General features: G+C 42.6%; 1 protein-coding gene across 2 annotated transcripts in view; it reads left to right on the top strand.

Moving 5' to 3' along the window:
- The window catches only part of GIPC2 (GIPC PDZ domain containing family member 2), a 60327-nt gene extending 41360 nt beyond the window's left edge, over positions 1 to 18967 (top strand). For both annotated transcript variants that reach the window (XM_054038256.1, XM_054038255.1), the window contains exons 4-6: positions 6147 to 6256; positions 7807 to 7888; positions 17038 to 18967. In XM_054038256.1, coding sequence (XP_053894231.1) covers positions 6147 to 6256; positions 7807 to 7888; positions 17038 to 17189 — 344 coding nt within the window. In that variant the 3' untranslated portion in view covers positions 17190 to 18967. The remainder of the gene's footprint in view (positions 1 to 6146; positions 6257 to 7806; positions 7889 to 17037) is intronic.
- The last annotated feature ends 1153 nt before the right edge of the window (positions 18968 to 20120 follow it).

Raw genomic sequence — 20120 nt, 5'->3', positions numbered from 1 at the left:
CTGTCCCCTGACTGCTCCAATCCCTCTCCCCACTCCTGCCCCCTGAGAGCCCCCCCCAGAACTCCCAAACACCCCCCCCCGCTCCTTGTCCCCTGACTGCCCCCTCCTGGGACCCCTGCTCCTAACTGCCCTCCAGAACCCCACCCCCTACCTAAGCCTCCCTGTTCCTTGTCCCCTAACTACCCCCCCAAATGCCCCCCAGCACCCTACCCCCTATCTGTACCCTGATTGCCCAAAACCTTATCCACTCCCCCACCCCCAGAAAGCCCCCCCCCGAACTCCCAACCCCCCCCCATCTCTTGACTGCCCCCTCCAGAACCTCCCTGCCCCTTCTCCGAGCCCCTGGCTCCCTTGTCGTTGGCCTTCGGCTAACGTCTCTGTGAGCTTGCTCAGGAACTGCCTGAGCCGTTCTCCCAGCACGCTGGGGAGTGGGGGAGGAGCTCCAGACTGCCGGAGGCGAATGCAGGGAGGGAGGGAGTGAGTGAGCTCTGCTGCAGGGCGGAGGACGGGCTCTCTCCGGCTGTCGGAGCCCCATGTAAGTGACACCATCCGGCTGGCTGCCCTGTTAGCCACGCGCGCTCTGCATGCAGGGGGAAGTCCGGACATTTACAAATTCCCCCCGGACGCTATTTTTAGCTCAAAAAGCCGGACATGTCCGGGGGAATCCGGACGAATGGTAACCCTACTGTAAGCATTCCTGGGTTACATTCCAATGGTTAAATCTATAGAATGTTTTCATCACTATTTGTTTTGGAGGAGGGTTATGGTCAGGACAGAGCATGCTTCCCTGCAATAGCTTTTTAGATTCAGGAGTCCTGAGGGACAGCTTGCTAGGTAGTTGGAGAACTGCAGTGGTATGATTTCACAAACACACACAGGCCTGGCCATAAGCATGTTAATGCTGATGTCTTGTCCAGCTGGCCTTGTTGGGAGGCTAATTGGAAACACTTCCCCAAGCAGAAGAGCAAGGAGTTAGTTGCTCAGGAGGATGGGTGTGCTGCTTTACCTCTAGTTTGCAGAAGTGTCCATGCTCCTGGCTCTTCCACTAGCACAATGGGGTTGGGGGCCCCAGAATGGATCCCAGAGCAACTAAAATCTTCCCAAAGAGATGACCCTGTTATCAGGATAGTGTGTGATTGGAAAAATCAATTGGAAAGTTGATTTAAATAAATGGAGATATCCTATCTCCTAGAACTGGATGGGACCTTGAAAGGTCATCAAATCCAGCCCCCTGCCTTCACTAGCAGAACCAAGTACTGATTTTGCCCCAGATCCCTAAGCAGCCCCCTCAAGAATTGAGCTCACAACCCTGAGTTTAGCAGGCTAATGCTCAAACCACTGAGTTATCCCTTCCCCATGGACTGTAGTGTCAATCAGACATGCCAAACCTGTGAAAAAAACCCAGCAATCAGGGCCGGCTCCAGGGTTTTGGCTGCCCCAAGCAGCCAAACAAACAAACAAAAAAGCTGCGATCGCGATCTGTGGCGGCAATTCAGCGGGAGGTCCTTTTCTCCGAGCACGAGTGAGGAACTGTCCGCCGAATTGCCGCCGAACAGCTGGACGTGCCGCCCCAAGCACCTGATTGGTAAGCTGGTGCCTGGAGCCGGCCCTGCCAGAAATGGGGCTTGTTTTTGGCTTAATTGGCTTGCGAGTTGCTTTTTGGCTTGTTGCTTTTTTTTGATCGGCTCCCAGCAAGCAAGGACAAAGGGCAAGCAGGGGTCAGGGGTGGGAGAGAGTCAGGAGTGCACAGCAGGCCCACCACAGTCCCAGACTGCACGCCGGGGGGATCTAGTCACATAGAGTGTTGGGGTTCTTAGGGATTGGCTTGTTTTGGCCTTCTTTTGAAATAGGATTAGCTTGATTTTTGTCTTATTGTGAAAGTCGGGGTTATTATTTACCACGTGAAAATTGGCAACTGTGGTGTCAATTCATAATACCACAGTAAAAGCTTTCTGGACACAGTAGGAAAGCTTGGAATTTAAAGGTCATAGACTATTAGGGTTGGAAGGGACCTCAGGAGGTCATCTAGTCCAACCCCCTGCTCAAAGCAGGACCACTCCTCAGATAGATTTTTATCCCAGTTCCCTAAATAGCCCCCTCAAGGATTGAACTCACAACCCTAGGTTTAGTAGGCCAATGCTCAAACCGCTGAGCTATCCCTATCCTATTGTAGAGGAGCTGGCATAGGTGATGGAACTAGGGATGCTGAGGTGCTACCGCACCCTCTGGCTTGAAGTGGTTTCCATCATATACAGAATTAACAGTTTGATTCGATGGCTCTCATTACCCCTGGGAGATGAGATAAACCATTGGGTGATGGATATAGGTACTAGCTATTTGTACCAGATACATTAGAAAAGGTGGTTCTGAGGTTGTCATGATTTTAAAACTGCTGGACATTTTGGGGTTGCAGAAACCCTACCTAAGGTAAGGGAGAATTTCTGTTGGGTAGAATGCAGGCTGGATTTATAAAATTGGTGCAGGAAATACGATGCTTGCATTATAAAGAAGAGCCCCTAAAACTGGGAGAGCTGCTTTGCAGCAGTATCTTGTGGGGTATCTGGTAATCAATAGTGGCTGGTAGCTATGGACCGCTTCACAGAATGGCCTCAGGCTTATCCAATAAGAAATCAAGAAGTTGTTACAGTATTAGGGGACCTAGTGAATGAATTTTTACCAGATTTGGGGTCCTGAGTGAGTTTCACACAGATCAAGGGAGAAACTTTGAATCCAGTGTTTAAACAGATTTGTATAAGATTCTAAGGAGCCACAACATTCTCACCACCACAGCACACCCAGAATCTAATGGGATGGTGGAAGGATGCAATAGGACTCTGGGGGGTTCAGCTGGCTACTTTGGTAGAACAGTACCAAACAGAGTGGAACTAGCAAAAATCCCATTCCTTTTGATAGTTTAGAGGATAGCAGTCATTGAAAGTACGCAGTGTACCCTAAGATTTCTCACGTTTGGGCATAAGCTAAGGACGGCAGAAAAATTCTTGTATGGAGTTCCTGAAGAGGAACAAATGGATTGGAACCATTTGGACTATGTAAAAACCCTACAATCCAAAATTGAAAAAGTTCAAACCTTTGCTAGGGAAAAGTTGATAACCTCTGATAAGATAAAAAGTTTGTATTATGTAAATTCATATGGGGAAACTTTTAAAAAGAGGGGACCTGGTCTGGTTACACAATCCTAGAAGAAAGTAGGGTAGGAGCCCTAAATCGGATAAACCTTGCGAGGCACCCTATACAATACTGGCCCAAATAAATAAAGTGGTGTACAGGAACCAGTTGGGTCCCAGGACTAAACACAGTTACCTATAAGGACCATTTGAGAAGATATCAGGGGAACAAAATTTCAGCTTGTCTGCTTCCTGAATCTGAGGTTGTAGCTGTGGAAGGTAAGGCTAGAAAAGTTGTTACAGAGGTGAATGCCCCATTAAAACAAAATGTGCAGGGTCTGTCTCAGCTTACAAATTCCACAAAAACAATAGATGTTCTTCAGGGGCTGATTGAAAGGAAACCCGGGAAGAGAAAAGCCCCAAAGAGTTTTGGGTGGGAATAAAATTCTTTTGGGCATGATGATGTGAAAACATCTTGATAGAAAACACTGTACATATGTAAATAGTCAAACTTGTATCATTTTAATTTATTTCTTTTATTTCTGTTTGGGATGGGTTATTGGATATTGCCATTTTAGGCTTCATTGGGACGATAACCAAAGCTGAGTTGTGGGTGGGGGTGTTCTAAGCTGGGGAAGTCTTGTTATGGATTGAGTTAAAACCTCCTGGAGATTGATAGGTGTGAACTCGCCCTTCAATTAACATAATTGTAAACACAAGCCCCCACCTGAGAAAAAGAAGTGTGTGAACCCACCCCAGTGCTTTCTTTCCCCTGGCAAGTGTCGGGGAGGAAGAGGGAAGGCAGAGCACAGAGAAATCAGAACAGAGAGTGAGGTACTAGAACTTGGTGACCACAGTCAGGGCCGGCTCCAGGCACCAATCCTAGGGTGGCACGGCCTTTTTTTTTTGGTGGTGTTCCGCTCCGGTCGCCCTGTAGGGGGCAGCAGTGCAGAGGACGGGAGCGCCCTGCAGGATGCCTGGCAGGGCAGCCCGCATCCTTCCCTCCCAGCCGACTGGAGCAGCGCAGAGCCCTCCTAGCAGGCGGCGGGGCCACGGGGCCGCCCCCTTTCTTTGTCTCTACCCCCTCTCCCTCCCTCTCCCCCTGCTAGCCAGGGCACATCTGCAGCGCAGGGAGTCCCCCTGCACCCTGTTTTTTTTTTTTTTTTGCTTAGGGCGGCCAAAAAGCCAGAGCCGGCCCTGACCACAGTGTGGCCCTGGAAAAAACTTAGTTAGAGATCCCTTGGGTCAGTTGGCTACAGAGGCTTGGAGCTATAAACTAAGAAACTGTTCCTTTTGGTTTTGATTCTGAGTTTGGAGAATTAGGACTTTGTACATTCTTTGTAAATAAACAAGATTGCATCAAAGAAAATACCAGACTCCATCAATTTCTACTTCCAAATGGAACATCCCCGGGCCCTGAACTTTGACTAGCTTCTCAGGTCAAAAAGGGCAACAGTGTAATCCTGGAAGAAAGCTAAGCCTATTGAGCAGGGATCTACCTCTTAGTGTGGACCGCAATGCAGGATTGAAGTCAGTGAGAATTCTGCCTGAGTAAAAACTGCATGATTTTTACCAATTCCCAATACTATTTAATTAGGGTTACCATTCGTCCAGATTCCCCCGGACATGTCCGGATTTTTTAACTAAAAATAGCATCCAGGGGGAATTTGTTAATGTCCGGACTTCCCCCCCACCATGCAGAGCACGCGCGGCTAACAGGGCAGCCGGCTGGTGCCACTTACATGGGGCTCCGACAGCGAGAGAGAGTCCCTCCTCCCCCCTGCAGCAGAGCTCACTCACTCCCTCCCTCCCTGCATTCACCTCCGGCAGTCTGGAGCTCCTCCCCCACTGCTGCCCAGCGTGCCGGGAGAACGGCTCAGACAGTTCCTGAGCAAGCTCACAGAGAGACCTTAGGCGAACCAAAGGCCAACGACAAGGGAGCCAGGGGGTCGGAGAAGGGGCAGGAAGGTTCTGGAGGGGGCAGTCAAGAGATGGGGGGGGGTCGGGAGTTCGGGGGGGGGGGGGGCTTTCTGGGAGGTATGTGGATAAGGTTTTGGGCAGTCAGGGTACGGGTAGGGGGTAGGGTCCTGGGGGGCATTTAGGGAGGGGGGTCTTAGGAGGGGGCAGTTAGGGGATAAGGAGCGGGGGGGGGGTTTGGGAGTTCTGGGGGGGGGCTGTCAGGGGGCAGGGGTGGGGAGAGGGATCGGAGCAGTCAGGGGATAGGGAGCAGAGGGGTTTAGATGGGTCGGGAGTTCTGGGGGGGGGCTGTCAGGGGGTGGGGAGTGGTTGGATGGGGCGTGGGAGTCCCAGGGGTCTGTCTGGGGGTGGGGGTGTGGATAAGGGTTGGAGCAGTCAGGGTACAGGTAGGGGGTAGGGTCCTAGGGGGCCAGTTAGGATGGGAGGAGGGTCTCAGGAGGGGGCAGTCAGGGGACAAGAGGCAGGGAGGCTTAGGTAGGGGGTGAAGTCCTGGGGGGCATTTAGGGGCAGGGGTCCCAGGAGAGGGCAGTCACGGGACAAGAAGCGGGGGGAGGGTTGAGGGTTCTGAGGGGGGCGGGAAGTGGGTGGGGCAGGGGCGGGGCTAGGGCAGGACAGGGGCGGGGCTAGGACGGGGCTCCTCCCGTCCTCTTTTTTGCTTGCTGAAATATGGTAACCCTAATTTAATGAATAATGATTTGCTCTAGAATAGAGAACTAAATTTATGCAAATATGCACAAACATAGTAGAATGAACTATGCCTGCATAGATGGATTTTTCAAAGGAGAGTCTTAATTTTATTGCACAGTAATTTCTTTGTGCTTGTAAAGCATCTGAGTAGGATTCCACAAGGGCTGTGAGGAGTCCAGGGTAGTGAATCTTAATGCACAATTGGGGCCCAAGTTATATCTAAAATACTGTAAATTATAAATTCAAGTTGCTCTAGATTTTAAGTAGACCTAAAAGCTGAAGCTACTGAGTCAGCTAAAGCATATTTATTTAATTCTAATTAAATGGTACATTTAACGGTTGTACTTTTGTTTTTAGAAATGATTGAACCAAGGTTAAAAAGTGGAACTCTATCAGAAGCTAAAATCTCCAAGGGAAGAGAAACGCTTCGACTGAGATCCAAAGGTCCTGCCGTGGTGGAGGAAGTGGTATGTTTATTCTGGGGTAATAATTAGAGCATTTGAAACTTTTAGCATCTGTTAAATTTATGCAAAACATCAGATTTATCCTTCAGCAAAGTTTATGTGGCAAAATGGGATTTTCTTGAAAAATTCCAGCACAGCAAAATCTCAGTGTTTCTTAATTTGTTAAATGTCTCTAAAAGTTTGTTTAAAGCTACATTCAGTATTGATGTAAGAAATAAAAATAGTGGGTAATGGAACAAGATGGCTCATTAGGAAATGTATAATATTTATAGAAATAAATTTAAAGCCAGGTTACTTGTGGCATACATATCAATGCTGTGAACTCTCATGATTTTATTACAGGTCTCACAATATTTATTTCCCCTTCTTCCCCACTGCCCTTTTAAAGCCCCAGTTCTTGGAGCCATACGATTATGTGAGAATTTCAATTTGCAAACAGTTTCTAAACCTGGTGGCTCTGAAGAAAATCTAGAAAATATGAACCACAACAGCTCAAAGTCCATAAGGCAAATAAAAAATAAAATAAATAAAATAAAATAAATAAACATTATTTTTTAAGATAATTGTGATTTTTTTTTTCGAGTCTGACTCATGATTTTAGAATGCTTGGAGTCTGCAATACAGATACTTATGTATACTGTGCACTTGAATACACTTGAAATCATTCAGAGATTAGATTGTTCTGTGTTTGTACAGCACCTACCACAACGAATAGGTCCATGAATAGGACCCCTCGGTGCTACAGGTGGTGGTAATAATAATAATAAGTTTTAGTAATAAATTTATCAGCATCCTTTATCTGGAGTTTATAGGAATATGAAATTATCTTTGACCAAGGAAACATCTTTCTGCATTAACCTTCTTCGCTTTCAGTTATTATAGCTTATTACTGATAACTCAAAACGTGAAAGATGGCTGCATCTTTTGGCATTTGTCAGGGAAGTGAAAGGCGTGTCGCATCTGTTTTCCTGCCATATAATAAGCTAGCAATGGCACATCTTAGCCAAAAAGTTAGGTAAGTGTCACAGGGCTGTCCCTTTAAGAGGAGTCAGATGCCCTGCCTATCTGCAACAGGCTCTGCTGAAGGGAAGGAGCCAGCCCAGCTTTGCCTGGGGCTAGCTAACTGCCTAAGTAGCTGACTCCCCTTAAAGGGCCAGCTCTGTGACAGTGAATGACATGCTTCCCACTTCATTGATGTGCATGCCCAAAATGCTGAATTCCCCTGTCAGGTGGAAGGAACTAAAATGTATATCTTCTGTTCTACTTGTGCAGTGTCATCGGGAAGTCAGATGTTTCCCACTAACTGTATTGTACTACTATTTCACCCTAGACTTTTTTGGCGTGGGATGGGGGTGGAGGATCAATCTTAACCAAAACCCAAAACATTAAGACAGAAGATTTGCTTGCAATTTATTTATAATAAAATGGGAATAAATCAGATCCTAAATGCAAAATCTGGATTAATTTGGTGTCTTGTAATTTTTGAAATTTGTAACCAAGATGTAGCATTTTATGTTTGGATTTAAACTCTTAAGTGTTTTGTTTCAATAAAGCCCTCTGAAATTGAAGAAAAAGCAATAAAAAAAGTAGATGACCTTCTTGAAACATACATGGGAATAAGAGATATTGAACTAGGTGAGTATTTAATTAACGTATTTAGCACTGCTATTTGATTAAATTATATTCCTCTGCTTTGTTGTTGTAATTAATCCTTATCTAATCCTCCCTCTTCTATGCAATATGTATATGTAGTTGTGTGCATTATTGGATAGTGTGCATTGTTGCTCTGGTTTACATCCTTCAGTGGTCAAACATAACTGTCAAGGGCCAGTGGTAAAAACGAGGCAGCAAAAACAGAGTTTTATTTTTGTTACACTATTACACAGCTCTAAGCACCTAAAATTCCTTAGCAGTGGAAAGATTATCAGCTGCCTCAAATCTCTTCAATCAATATGTAATTTCGTTTTCATACACTGACTATAAATGTGATAAGTTGCCCATGGAAATGAAATATGAGGAAAGGATTCATTCAGAGAATGCCAGTAACTGTTCAACTAGGAATTTCACTCATTATTTATCCCAGATTAGCCGAAAATACAAATCACCACAAGTGTGATAGTTATTCAACAGGCAAATGATTAAAAGCTTTATCATTGACCCCTGCTCGCATTCTGTTCTGTTCTCCAGGGGCTTTTGATGTCAGATAATATTGCTATTCAATCTCCATTAAACTGACATCTTCCATAGTGTGATTGTGTTTAGAATGCAATGCTCCTAATTTTAACTCAGAGGTTTAAAAAAGAAATGATAAAGTAGCATCCATTATAAAAAAATAATGGAGTAAAATAAGATCAAGCCATAATATTTGTCCAGTTAAGGATCTTGTACAGCGTAAAGTTTCAGGAATGACTAAGTGCACAGAAATACCTAAATAGGTACAATGCTTTAAACTCAGTGGCAATGCAATTTGGCTGGTAGGTATTAGAGGAGCATTTTCAAAGACACAAAGGGCCATTAGACTCCCAATGGCAATTATGCATGTAGCTCATTTGTGCCTTTGAAAATCTGTCCCGTATACCATTTTACTAGAGTTCCACTTGGGTCTGTGCAGAATGTGTCCCAGAGTTTGGAAACGCATTGCCCTTAACAATTTTAAGGGCACAATGGAAATTGAGCCAATAGACTCTGCTTCTTATTTAAAAACAAATGAGCCAGTGAAGGCCTCCACAAATGATTCTAACACTGGTGTGTGGTGTCTGGTAAGTGAACAGAAACTGCTCTTTGATTGATGGAGCAAGAGAGACTTCTCCCTGAATAATGACAATGAAGGCCACTTACAGGATCGCTCCTCTAAAGCTGAGGTCTGGGACACCTGGGGCTAACTGGGACTCTTTCTTCTATCCTGGTGATGGTTGGATCACGGAAGACTGCTCCTGCTACCAAAGAGGACAGAAGAGGATGTGAAGCATATGTCAATAGAACCCAATCCCAGAAGAGCTCTTCTGCTACTGATGGATAGTTCATGTCAAAAATGACTTCCTTTCCAACTTTCGATCTTTTCTTCAGTGCTTACGGGAAATCACCCTGTCCTTCAGAGTTGCGTATCTATTAGTATGTCTCAGGATGCTATACTTGGTCCCTTCTTCTTCTCCTTTAGTACCCTCCCAGCACTTCAGGCAACCTTATCTGTCCTCTCTGCCTCTATTAAGATTATTCCTAAATCTACTTTTCAATCCTTTACCTCCACTCCCTTCTCCAGTCTCATATCTCTAAACATCTCTGACAAGTCTGTTGGGATGTCTCACCAGTATCTCAACTCTGCCCAAAACGTCCATCCAGTTCTTCCTATCCTTCCACCACCTCGCTTCTTCATCGCAATTGACAGTTCTACTCTTCTTACTTTCTCCGAGGCTTGCAACCCTATGGTCCTAGAATTATAGAAATGTTGGGCTGGAAGGAACCTCAAGAAGTCATCTAGTCCATCCCAGCCATGCTGAGGCAGAATTAAGTACAACCTAGGCTGTTCCTGATAAGTATTTTTCTAACCTGTTCTTAAAAACCTCCAATGGGATTTCACAACTTCCCTAGGTAACCTGTATCAGTGGTTAACTATCCTTATTGATAGAAAGTTTTTCCTATATCTAACCTATATCTTTCTTGATGCAAACTAACCTGATTACTTCTTGTCCTTCTTTCAGTGGACATGGAGAACAATTGATCTTTATAACAACCTTTTACATATTTGAAGACTGTTATCATGTTCCCCCTCAGCCTTCTCTTCTCTAGACTGAACTTCCCCATTTCTCTCAACATGCCCTCATAGGACGTGTTTTCTAAATCTCATATTATTTTTATTGCTGTCCCCTGGACTCTCTACAGTTTGGTCAGATCTTTTTTAATATGTGGGGCCCAAAACTGGACACAGTACTCCAGCTGAGGCTTCAGCAGTGCCGAGCAGAGTGTAACAATTACCTCCTATGTGTTACATATTCCACTCCTGTTAATACATTGCAGGGTGACATTTGCCTTTTTTACAACGGTATCACGCTGTTGACTCATTTAGTTTGTGATCCACTATAAACCAAGATTTTTTTCTGCAGTATTATTGCCTGGCCGATTATTCCCCATTTTGTATTTATGCATATGATTTTCCCCCTCATAAGTGTAGTACTTTGTGCTTCTATCTCCTCACATAATAATATCTCATTAACATCTTATCATCAAAATCTCTACCCTCTTCAGTATCCCTGCTGCTAAAACCCTTCTCTGTACCTGGTCAGCTCTCTCCTTGACTTTTGTATCTTTCTTTGCAGCCTCCCTGATTCTCACCTGCTCTCCCACCAATCTATCCAACATGACTGCGAAAGCCCTTTTCCTTTCCAATTGCTCTGAGTAGCATCACTCTCCTTTATTGACTTCGCTTGCTTCCTGTCTCTCCCCCCATTAAACTGTCTTCTCCCAGGAATCTTTGTTGTCCTCTTGTGTTCTTGTGTTTTTGTCTTGTATATTCTATGCTGTATTTATTTGGAGTAGGGGATGTCTTTTCTGAGTACTGCAAACCCAGTGTATATTTATGATGCAATATGATCGTTAGTTAATTATGAGGGAGAATAATTGGCATTTTGTGGGAAAGAAAAGAGCAAGTGTGTCTAAAAACAGAATCTATGTGGTTTCTGTTCCTCTCTTTGGTAGGTTGTGGCCCAGTTAAAATTGGCACCTGGTTAAAATGAAACAATAAAGAAACGGGTTTCTAGGGATTCTTTTAAATATTTTGGATGGTGGTGTTAGATATGTAGCCAAAACCCAGGGATTCTAACCACCTGCAAAAGGCAGGGATGCACTTGAAATGTATGGTCTGGAATGTCTCTTTGGTGTTAGAAAAGGGAATTATTTCTCTCTCTCTTTTTTTTAATTAAAGGCACAGGCCAGAACCACATATTGCTTGGATATTTTTGATGTGGGCAAATCACAGTGCATTATTCCCTGCTAAATAAAACTAGTTGATTCTGTTCAGATTCTTAAAGTACTTTTATTAAGCTGGACTTAGGCTGGTTTACAGGGTAGGACTTAGGTGGCAATAAAGCCTCCAAACAGTTAAGTTTGCAGTAAGTGCTAACCTGGTGCTGTCTAGGAGTGAAAGTGCATAAAAGGTTAAATGAGAATGGCAGGCAGATCGGAAGACTCATAGCGCATCAGAAGTATTATATGGTGTCAAAAGTGAAACTCAAAGGAAACTTCACCTCAGATATTAAGTGTGAATGGGACTATATCAGAAAATAGGGAAAAGTGGGTAAAACATCAGAGTAGCTATGTGTCTATATATTCTAGCAGAGGTCATTATAGTTGACTTTTCAATAGACTTCCATTCTAACAGCTCATTTTCAATCACTTATTATAACTTATTGAAACTCATGGTTTGGGCTGATATTTCCCAGGCTTGGCTTTTCCCTCAAGGTGAATTGTTTAGCAAAGTTTGAGGAAAAATGTCTCAGCCTTTTGAGTGTGAGGAGAATGGGGAATAAGTACACTTTCCCTCTTAGAATAAAATCCTTCCAACCTTGTACTGTGCAGCTATTATAAGAAGCAGTTGTGGTAAAAAGAGGAAACTGACACTGTCTGTGAACCCAATAAGATTTACTCAAATAATTGACATGGAAATAGCTCTCCTTGACAAGTGCCTTTTTAATGTTTTGACAAACACTGGCTTGATTTGCTGTTGCAATTATCCATGGAAAATTGCACTCTGTAAACATCAGTACATGGAGTTTTCTCACTAGGCCATAAAGGACCTATCTAAAGGAAACTATATACTGTGAGTGCACACATGGCTAAATTAGTCTCACGGTGAAAATGTAATGAAAGTACTAGTGTTTGAGGAGCCCTTGTTTTATTTACTGCTAAGGTGTGCAGGGAATGAGGCAGGACTCAGCCTCACACATGCAAGAACCTTAGTGGGACTTGAGAAAATCAAGAAGGATTTGGTCCCACATCTTTGACTACCATTTAATATAACATAGCAAGGTAATTCAGCTCTACTGACACTAGAGGTCAGCCCCAAGCTATTGTGAAAGTAACACACCTACTACTAAAGTTATGATAATTCCTCTCAGAAATTTCAGATTTCATAATATCAAATGTATCTGAGCAGAAGAAGTTGCTTTAATGAGAATAATACATATAATGTACCACGGGGGGCACTGAAATTATGATTATCATCAGGGCTGGCTCTAGGTTTTTTGCTGCCCCAAGCAAAAAAAATTTTGGCTCCCCCCCACCGCCAGCCCTGGGCTCTCTCTCCCTCTCCCTCCGTGCCCCCCATCTGCACCCTCCTGCTGCCCCAGCCCTGGGTCACTGGTAACTTGCTCCCAGCGCGGGTCATTCAGCAGGAATTTTGGATGTGCACAGAACACAGACAGGATTGGTTCCCATATGGTTACAGAACTGCAGTAAAGTGAAACAATTTTCAGCTTGTGTGATTGGAGGATATCTAGATGCATATTATAAGACTGTCCTCCATAAATGAGGAAAAGTTGAGGTGCCTTTATTATTCTTTTGTTCCATTCTTTGTTTCTATGGGGAATTTGCCAATGCAATATCACTGTCTTCCTTTTAAACAAATAAAACTAAAACTAAAAAAAAAAAAAAAAGCAATGGCTGTTGAAAATAGCAATTCCAGTCCGAATAACCACTGGGAAGCATTTCTTGCTCAATTTATTCTACTTTTTCTACAGTGGATCAGTATATTTGATTTGGGAGAAATGAAGTAACAGCTGCGCAAATTGAGCTTGAGCACTCCTGAATTTTGAGGGTGTTCAAATCTGGAAGGCAGGTGCTGCATTCCCTTTCTGAATATTAGCTAAATCTGGAAAAGAAAAGTCAATTTCTGCTTCCATGGCTCAGAAGTGTAAATCCTCCTACGTGCCTGGTACTGTATCTAAAGCTGCCCAGGTCCTAGTAGAGCCTCCCCTCCCTTACTTTTCATTTTAAATTCTAGTGGGATCCATGTACTTCCCTTGCTAGGCTTCAGATAGAGAGGTGCACTGTCCATTTAGTCCACCCAATTCTTTCTTTGGGGGAGAGCCCAGGGCTGGGGCGGCAGAAGGTGCAGGTGGGGGCCAGAGCTGGGGCGGCAGGGGGTGCAGGTGTGGGCCAGAGCTGGGGCAGCAGTGGGTGCAGGTGTGTGTGGGGGAGAAGAGCCCATGGTTTGGGTGGCAGATGATGCGGGTGCTGGGACAGCCCAGGGCTGGGGCAGCAGGGGGTGTGAGCAGGGGAGGGGTCCAGGGCTAGGGCAACACAGGAGTCAGGGGGAGCCCTAGGCTGGGGTGGGGGCGGCAGAAAACCTAGAGCTGGCTCTGTCCCTACTATTCACAGCAAGATTTCAGTTCCACACTCCTTCCCCCTCCTTTTCCTGTTAATTGCGGCCAAGGGAATGCTGGGAAATGTAGTTCTTTCCCTGCTGCAGGGCTGGCTCTATAGGCAGGGAGCTAACCAAGGAACTACTGCTTCCAGGGCCCCCTGTTGGTTCTCAGCTCCCATGCTGGATTCTTGCGCCCCTGCAAATTTGCCGCCCCAAGCAACTGCTTGCTTTGCTGGTGCCTAGAGCCGGCCCAGATTACCATTAAGGAAGCACTTTTATTACAAGCTCCTGTTCTGAAAAATCTCACTGACTGGGCTGAAATTTCTCATGGGTGTTTCAGCTCTATGGTCATTTTTTAAAAAAAAATTTAGTTAAACCTCTAATTAGATATTTTTGAGATGCTATTTCAGCTGTTTGAATGTTGTGGTTTATTCCCTTCTCCCCATGGAACCGTGCAGTTTAAACAGGGTTAATAACCCCTGGGAGTTGGGGGGAATCTCAACTAGCGCTGTCAAAATCTCAGCAATTTCAGTTCGCCAGGACTTATGCAAGGTTCCTTGGCTTTGATTTCCAGATTCTGTGTTTGAGTTTCATGTTAAATGAATGCACATTCAAACTCAAAGTAAAATTCAATCAAAACTACTGATTCAATGATTTTCACCCAGAGTGACCCAAGTTTACTCATAACTTGTCAGATCTTCACGTAAGTCAGCTCTGGTTTGCCAGAAGTTCATAAACATCAGTGAACGTGGGAGGAGTTTTATGTTAAGAAAACTTGAAACCAGGAGAAGCTCACATGGTTTTGATCAGACAGATTTACAGGCTCCAGTCCTGATTCAAGGGTAGAGATCCTCTGTTAGTGGTTTTATGCTTCTGTTACCTTGATCAGGCACTGTTGCATAAGTTGTTTTACATCCCTCTAAGTGGAAAATTTATAGGGGTTTTCAAATCCTTCCAAACGTGACAATAGCATTTTCTCTGTGGTGATTGGGAAAACAGTGACGTGAGTATTGGATGGATCACAAAGTTTCAGTTAATATCAGCTGGCAATTTAAGAAAAAGACATGAGCCAGTAAAAGCAGAAGTGTTTTTGAATTGATTTGATTCTAGGCTGTAATATTCTCCATTGTTGTGAATATGCCGTGAGGCTGTGGCATCTACACAAATATCTCAGTGAGCAAGCTGCATTCAAAGGCCAAGTCCTTGGCTGTACTGAGACTGCTTTGCAAGCACCCAGCATCCCTAAAATTAGCTCAGAAGGATTCTCCCTGACTAAGGGGTCCTTGGCTGCATAGAGCTGCTCTTGTGGCTCCTGTGCTAACACCCCTTCATCATCCTTGCAGCTGGTGCAGGCAGCATGGCCAAGGCATCCCTGGGCCTTGCCAATCTCCAACTGCTGTAACAGGTTCCTGAGGATATCGGTAGCAGGCATAAAGTTAGAGCAGCCTTCTCTAATTGATCCTGGGTTTTAGACCAGTGCCCAGATGGTCCAGGATTGGGAGGGTGTCCCTCCCTCCTGAACTCTACCGATTACTCCTTGGCAGAAGCTGAGGATTGGGTCCAAAATAATTACCATAAATGTATCCATTTCTAATCTGAAACTCAATCACAATTTCTCATACTCTGCTGTTTTGTGGAAGTAAATGCTGGCCCACATACACATACAGGGTTAATGCTGCTCTATTAGCAGAGCTTCAGCAGTCTGCTCGGTGCCCTAGCAACCTTGTGTACTAGATGTGCTAGTTGTCTTAGATTACAATACAGTGGCTTTAAAGGGATGCATCATTCTATCCTTCTTCCAAGGCTTTACAAATACACTAGGGCCTAATGCACATTTTTCTATAGTTTTGTTCTCATATCTGCCTTAATAGCACGGTAGCTGTTTCAGTACAGCAGATCTTCCTAACTGATCTTGCCACAGCGTAATTCCAAAGGCTGTTTGTCTTCCTTTACTCTAAAATGATGTTAGAGACCTGCTTTTCAAAATTTCCAATGACAAATCAGATATTTTTTTTTCCCCCACTGGATCTTCATTTGCACCTGAAATCTCTCCATGTTTAATATCTTTTTACTATTCCCTTTTGTAAATTGATTAAGTTTATCCTATACATTCTTGAGGGTTTTTTCCCAAGCACTTTTGAAAGTCTTTATTCTGCTTTGTGTGGCAGAAGCCCTCTGGTATCTTCTCTTTGGCTTGCAATTTTCTTATAATCAATTTTTGTGTATTCGTCTTTCAAATAAGAATATTTCAGATAATGCAGAGAGCTCTTTCTTTTCATCTGTAGAGCTCAAAGCACTTTACAAACAAGGTAAGTATCATTATCCCCATTTTATGTATGGGGAAACTGAGGCACAGAAAGGTGACATGACTTATTCAAGGTCACCCAGAAGGCTGTTGGCCCAGTAGGGAAAGAACTTAGGTTTCTTGAGCCCTAATCTAAGACCCTATCCACTGGGCCACACTACATCTCTGTCTCCTTTTGTATTCATTGCTTGGCCAACTTGGAGTGCTCTGCCCTCTGTTTTCTGCTTTTTACATAGCAGAGAGATTTACTTTTTCCTGTCCAGAGTTTGAATTTTTTCACCCTAGAAAAGATATGGTGTTTTCAGTGTTTTTTTTTCTTGTCATATTTACAATGTTCCTTTTCAAATGTTGGGCAAGCTGAGTATGCTCCTGATTGGAGTCTGATTCACCCTGACTTCTGCAAGTGTTTGGAAACCAGTCTGTCTTCAGTTGCATACCTTTTGTGTACAGGTTGTACGCTGCTCTCCAGGCTCAGGTCCTGTGAATTCTCCACTTCCACAGATCATCCAGTGTCCAAAAGGGTGGTCATTTTAAGCTCTGGCTTGCTAAGAGCTGTTCTATGAAGCCCAGTTGATTAAATATGTTGCACATTTGCATCTTGATCTCACAATTAAAATAACTGAAATTATGATAAGTAGTTGGTGTCACAATCTGGCATAAAAATTCTGACATCCTGGAATAGACATTGTGTTATGAAGTGTTGTGCCACATCTTACCTGGTTCTTTAGCTCCAGACCTGGATTTACTTTCACAAGACACTACAGTTAGTAGTAAGGATACTGAGTCTGTGCTGAGCAAGGAGAAATGAACCAGAACTAAACAGAACAAGATCAGGAAGAATTTGTCCCTAGGAACCCAACCATGCTTTTCCACATAGCAGAGCACTAGTGATTAAGGGGGAGATTTAGGAGCATGAATCCTGTTTACTCTCTTTTGGGACTTGTGCTCCTAAATCTTGTTAGATGCATTTTAAAATCTCCCCTAAGCAGACCTTTCTCAGTGTTTAAAATATATTATTTTGAAATGTACAATGAGCATGTAATTTAACTGTAATTTTCTTTGTAATCTTTCTATATGCGTGTTTGTGGGCTGGTCATTTTTGTTTTTGTTTTTGTTTTTAAGCTGCAACAATGGTAGAAGCAGGAAGAGACAAGAACAATCCAGATGAATTTGCTGTTGCACTTGATGAAGCTCTTGGAGACTTCGCATTTCCAGATGAGTTTGTTTTTGATGTATGGGGAGCCATAGGTGATGCTAAACAAGGACGATTTTAATGAGAAATGTACAATTTATTAATCGCTGTTTGAAGATACAATTGCTTTTAAACAATTATGGGATCAGAATTTCAATGTATTAATATGAACGATGGGCTGATGCTGTATATATTTGAAATAGTCCCCTTTAAAACCTTTTGCAAAGTAGTCTTTTCTGGGTACGTGTTTTGAAAAACCTTGTATAGCATCCAGATAGTCTGAAAACTACACATTTAAAAACAAATATTTAATCTACTTTTATAAATTAATATATGGAACAGTTCCACGGTATCTGTTTAGTATTCAATTGATCCAGTATTTTTTTTCTCACATGTGCAGTATATTAAAAGTATTTTGCAGTTCTCTGAAGAGATATTAGACATATATAATAAAGAGCTAGGGTATTTTATCTTTTTTAAAGAAATCTTTATAAAACTTGATAATACGAAAAAGTACTCAGATGTGCTATAATTCAATAATTCTCTGTTCCCTCATGTACACTTTGCTATACATCTAACCCCTTCTTACTGTTGTGTATTAAGGAGTGCTCTTCCTTACAGAAGTTGGGAAGAGGCTATTCTTTGTATAGGGGTGAGGTTCAGAAAAAGCTTCCCCTCAACAACCCCCAAGGCTTCATTTGAGATCTGACACCCTTTGGATGGAAATGATTTATATAAAATAGGTATATCACCATATATTATCTCATAGAATTGGAAGGGATCCTGAAAGGCCCCCTGCCTTCACTAGCAGGACCAAGTACTGATTTTTGTCTGAGATTCCTAAGTGGCCTCTCAAGGATTGAACTCACAACCCTAGGTTTAGCCCACCAGTGCTCAAACCACTGAGCTATTCCTCCCCTCATCTGTAATATAAGATGCCTAACTACTACTGTGGTGGGTCTATTGGAAATGCATACGACAGATTATGTATTAGTCTCTGTCTGCCATGTTGCTACATTAAAGTTTTCTGGACAACAAAAGAACACACAAAAGCCAGCTGCACATATTTATTCACACACATACGTAATGGCAGGGATCTGGCACTGAATGCTGTGGCATATGACAACTCATGTGCTTATTAGAGTTAAGCATGTGCTTGAGTGCTTTGCTGAATCAAGATCTTAGTTACTCCTGTTGTTTGTGTGGCTTTCTCATGAAATATGGGAGAGAGAGAAAAAATTAAAAACAAGAAAATGTGATTTGCAAAACCACAAAAAAGTGGCAGCATGGACACAAAGGCCAGGCTTAGAACCTCAAACTACTTTTAACTCATTTTTTGAAATTGATTAGATTTCAAGTTGTCAGTGTCCTTTTAGAAAATCATGTTGTACATAAACACATTTTCTTTATCTCTTTTCTAAATCAGTAATAAAACCTATGATTATTAAAGGGGAAAGAACTTTTAAAAAAAACCAATTTATCTATATTTACTTCTGTTTACTGTTTATAAAGAAAACTGAAATGGATTGAACACAATCAGTTTCATATTCAGGTTTTCAGTGTTGCAATGTTTGGATTTTAAACAAGGCAGAAGGATACTTTCAACTGTTTTTTCATTAGGTTTTGTTTTGTTTTCTGTTTGTTTTAAATTGTGGAAATATATTGATCTTGAAATTTATAAAAGCTTGTTTTACATAATTTAAACATGGGCCAAATGATAAGATCCCTTTACAACAAAACTGAAGAAAAAAGTGGGACCTTACTTAGACTGTGCAAATACTGTAGCTTTTCACTGTTCTTTTATATTTGAACAAGCATATAAAATAAATACTATTCCAAAAATAAAGTTTTCTAAATTTCTGTCTAGTTGTTGTTTTTTCCCCTGTGAACGGTCAGCAGAAAAAGTTTTTCATGATCTTCCTGTGGCTGATTGAAATGGATGTAACAAGTGCTCACACATTTCATGCTAATTAAATGTTTCTAAAAATATGACACTTACAAAATGGCACAGCCTGTACTAGAACCTGAAAGGTGCCGTTTTGGGAACTGACTCATAGCTCTTGGTTGCTAAAGAGGTTGCTGAAGTAATGAAAATGGTATACTTGGTGTCCACGGAAATGGACACAGCTGCTTAGACAGCTAAGAAGACACACTTATTGGCTACACTTTTTCATCCTGCATTTTATAAAAATGGTATCTTGTATTCAGTATTTCAATAACGTATACGATATAGGTAGCATAGATATCTGACTTAGTAGTTTGTTTCCATTTTTCATCTATACATCAATATGACATCAAATGAAAATTGAGATGCCTTATTATCTTGCAAAAACATCTAAAAAAGGGGGTAGGTAATTATTTTTCATGACTCTGGAATGATGGAGTTAGTGAAATAATGTGCCCTGACCAATGAGATACACTTGCTGTGCTGTCCTAAATGATGAGAGGATTTGTTTAATTTCCTTTGAGAATAAGTGCATGAGAGCAATAAGTCTCAGTTCTTTTCAGAGGATGGACAATATAAGAATCTTCAAAGTTCATTTATAAATATCCTTTTAGTTTAATACAGATACTGACTTGAGCAGAACTGTGGGCATCTACTCAGGGGTTTAGGGGCCTGAAGTGTCTTTGCATGCATGTGTGTTGAGGTGGCACTTGCTGGTGATCTGCAGAGAGTTGCCAGGTCACATGTTGCAGGCTCCTCCTCCTTGCTTTACAGCTTTTTATTGCATCAAAAATGGTGTAAAATGCATACTTCTTCATATAAACAATTGTTTGAGTTGCTATGATTGGACGTTAAATGGAACGTGAGTTGTCCATAATATCTCTCCTTTAAGATGTGGTTCACATTATGGAAACAAAGTTAGAACCCGTGATTTAACTGAGCGAGTCAAAGGATAATTCAAAAAATGAAAAGCTAGAATTGCTCAAGATAGTTAAGTCCCAGGCAGACTGCGAAGAGCTACAAAAGGATCTCTCAAAACTAGGTGACTGGGCAACAAAATGGCAGATG

Source organism: Malaclemys terrapin, chromosome 8, assembly GCF_027887155.1.
Source record: "Malaclemys terrapin pileata isolate rMalTer1 chromosome 8, rMalTer1.hap1, whole genome shotgun sequence".
Lineage (NCBI taxonomy): Eukaryota > Metazoa > Chordata > Testudines > Emydidae > Malaclemys > Malaclemys terrapin.
This window is presented reverse-complemented; position numbering and strand designations above follow the sequence as displayed.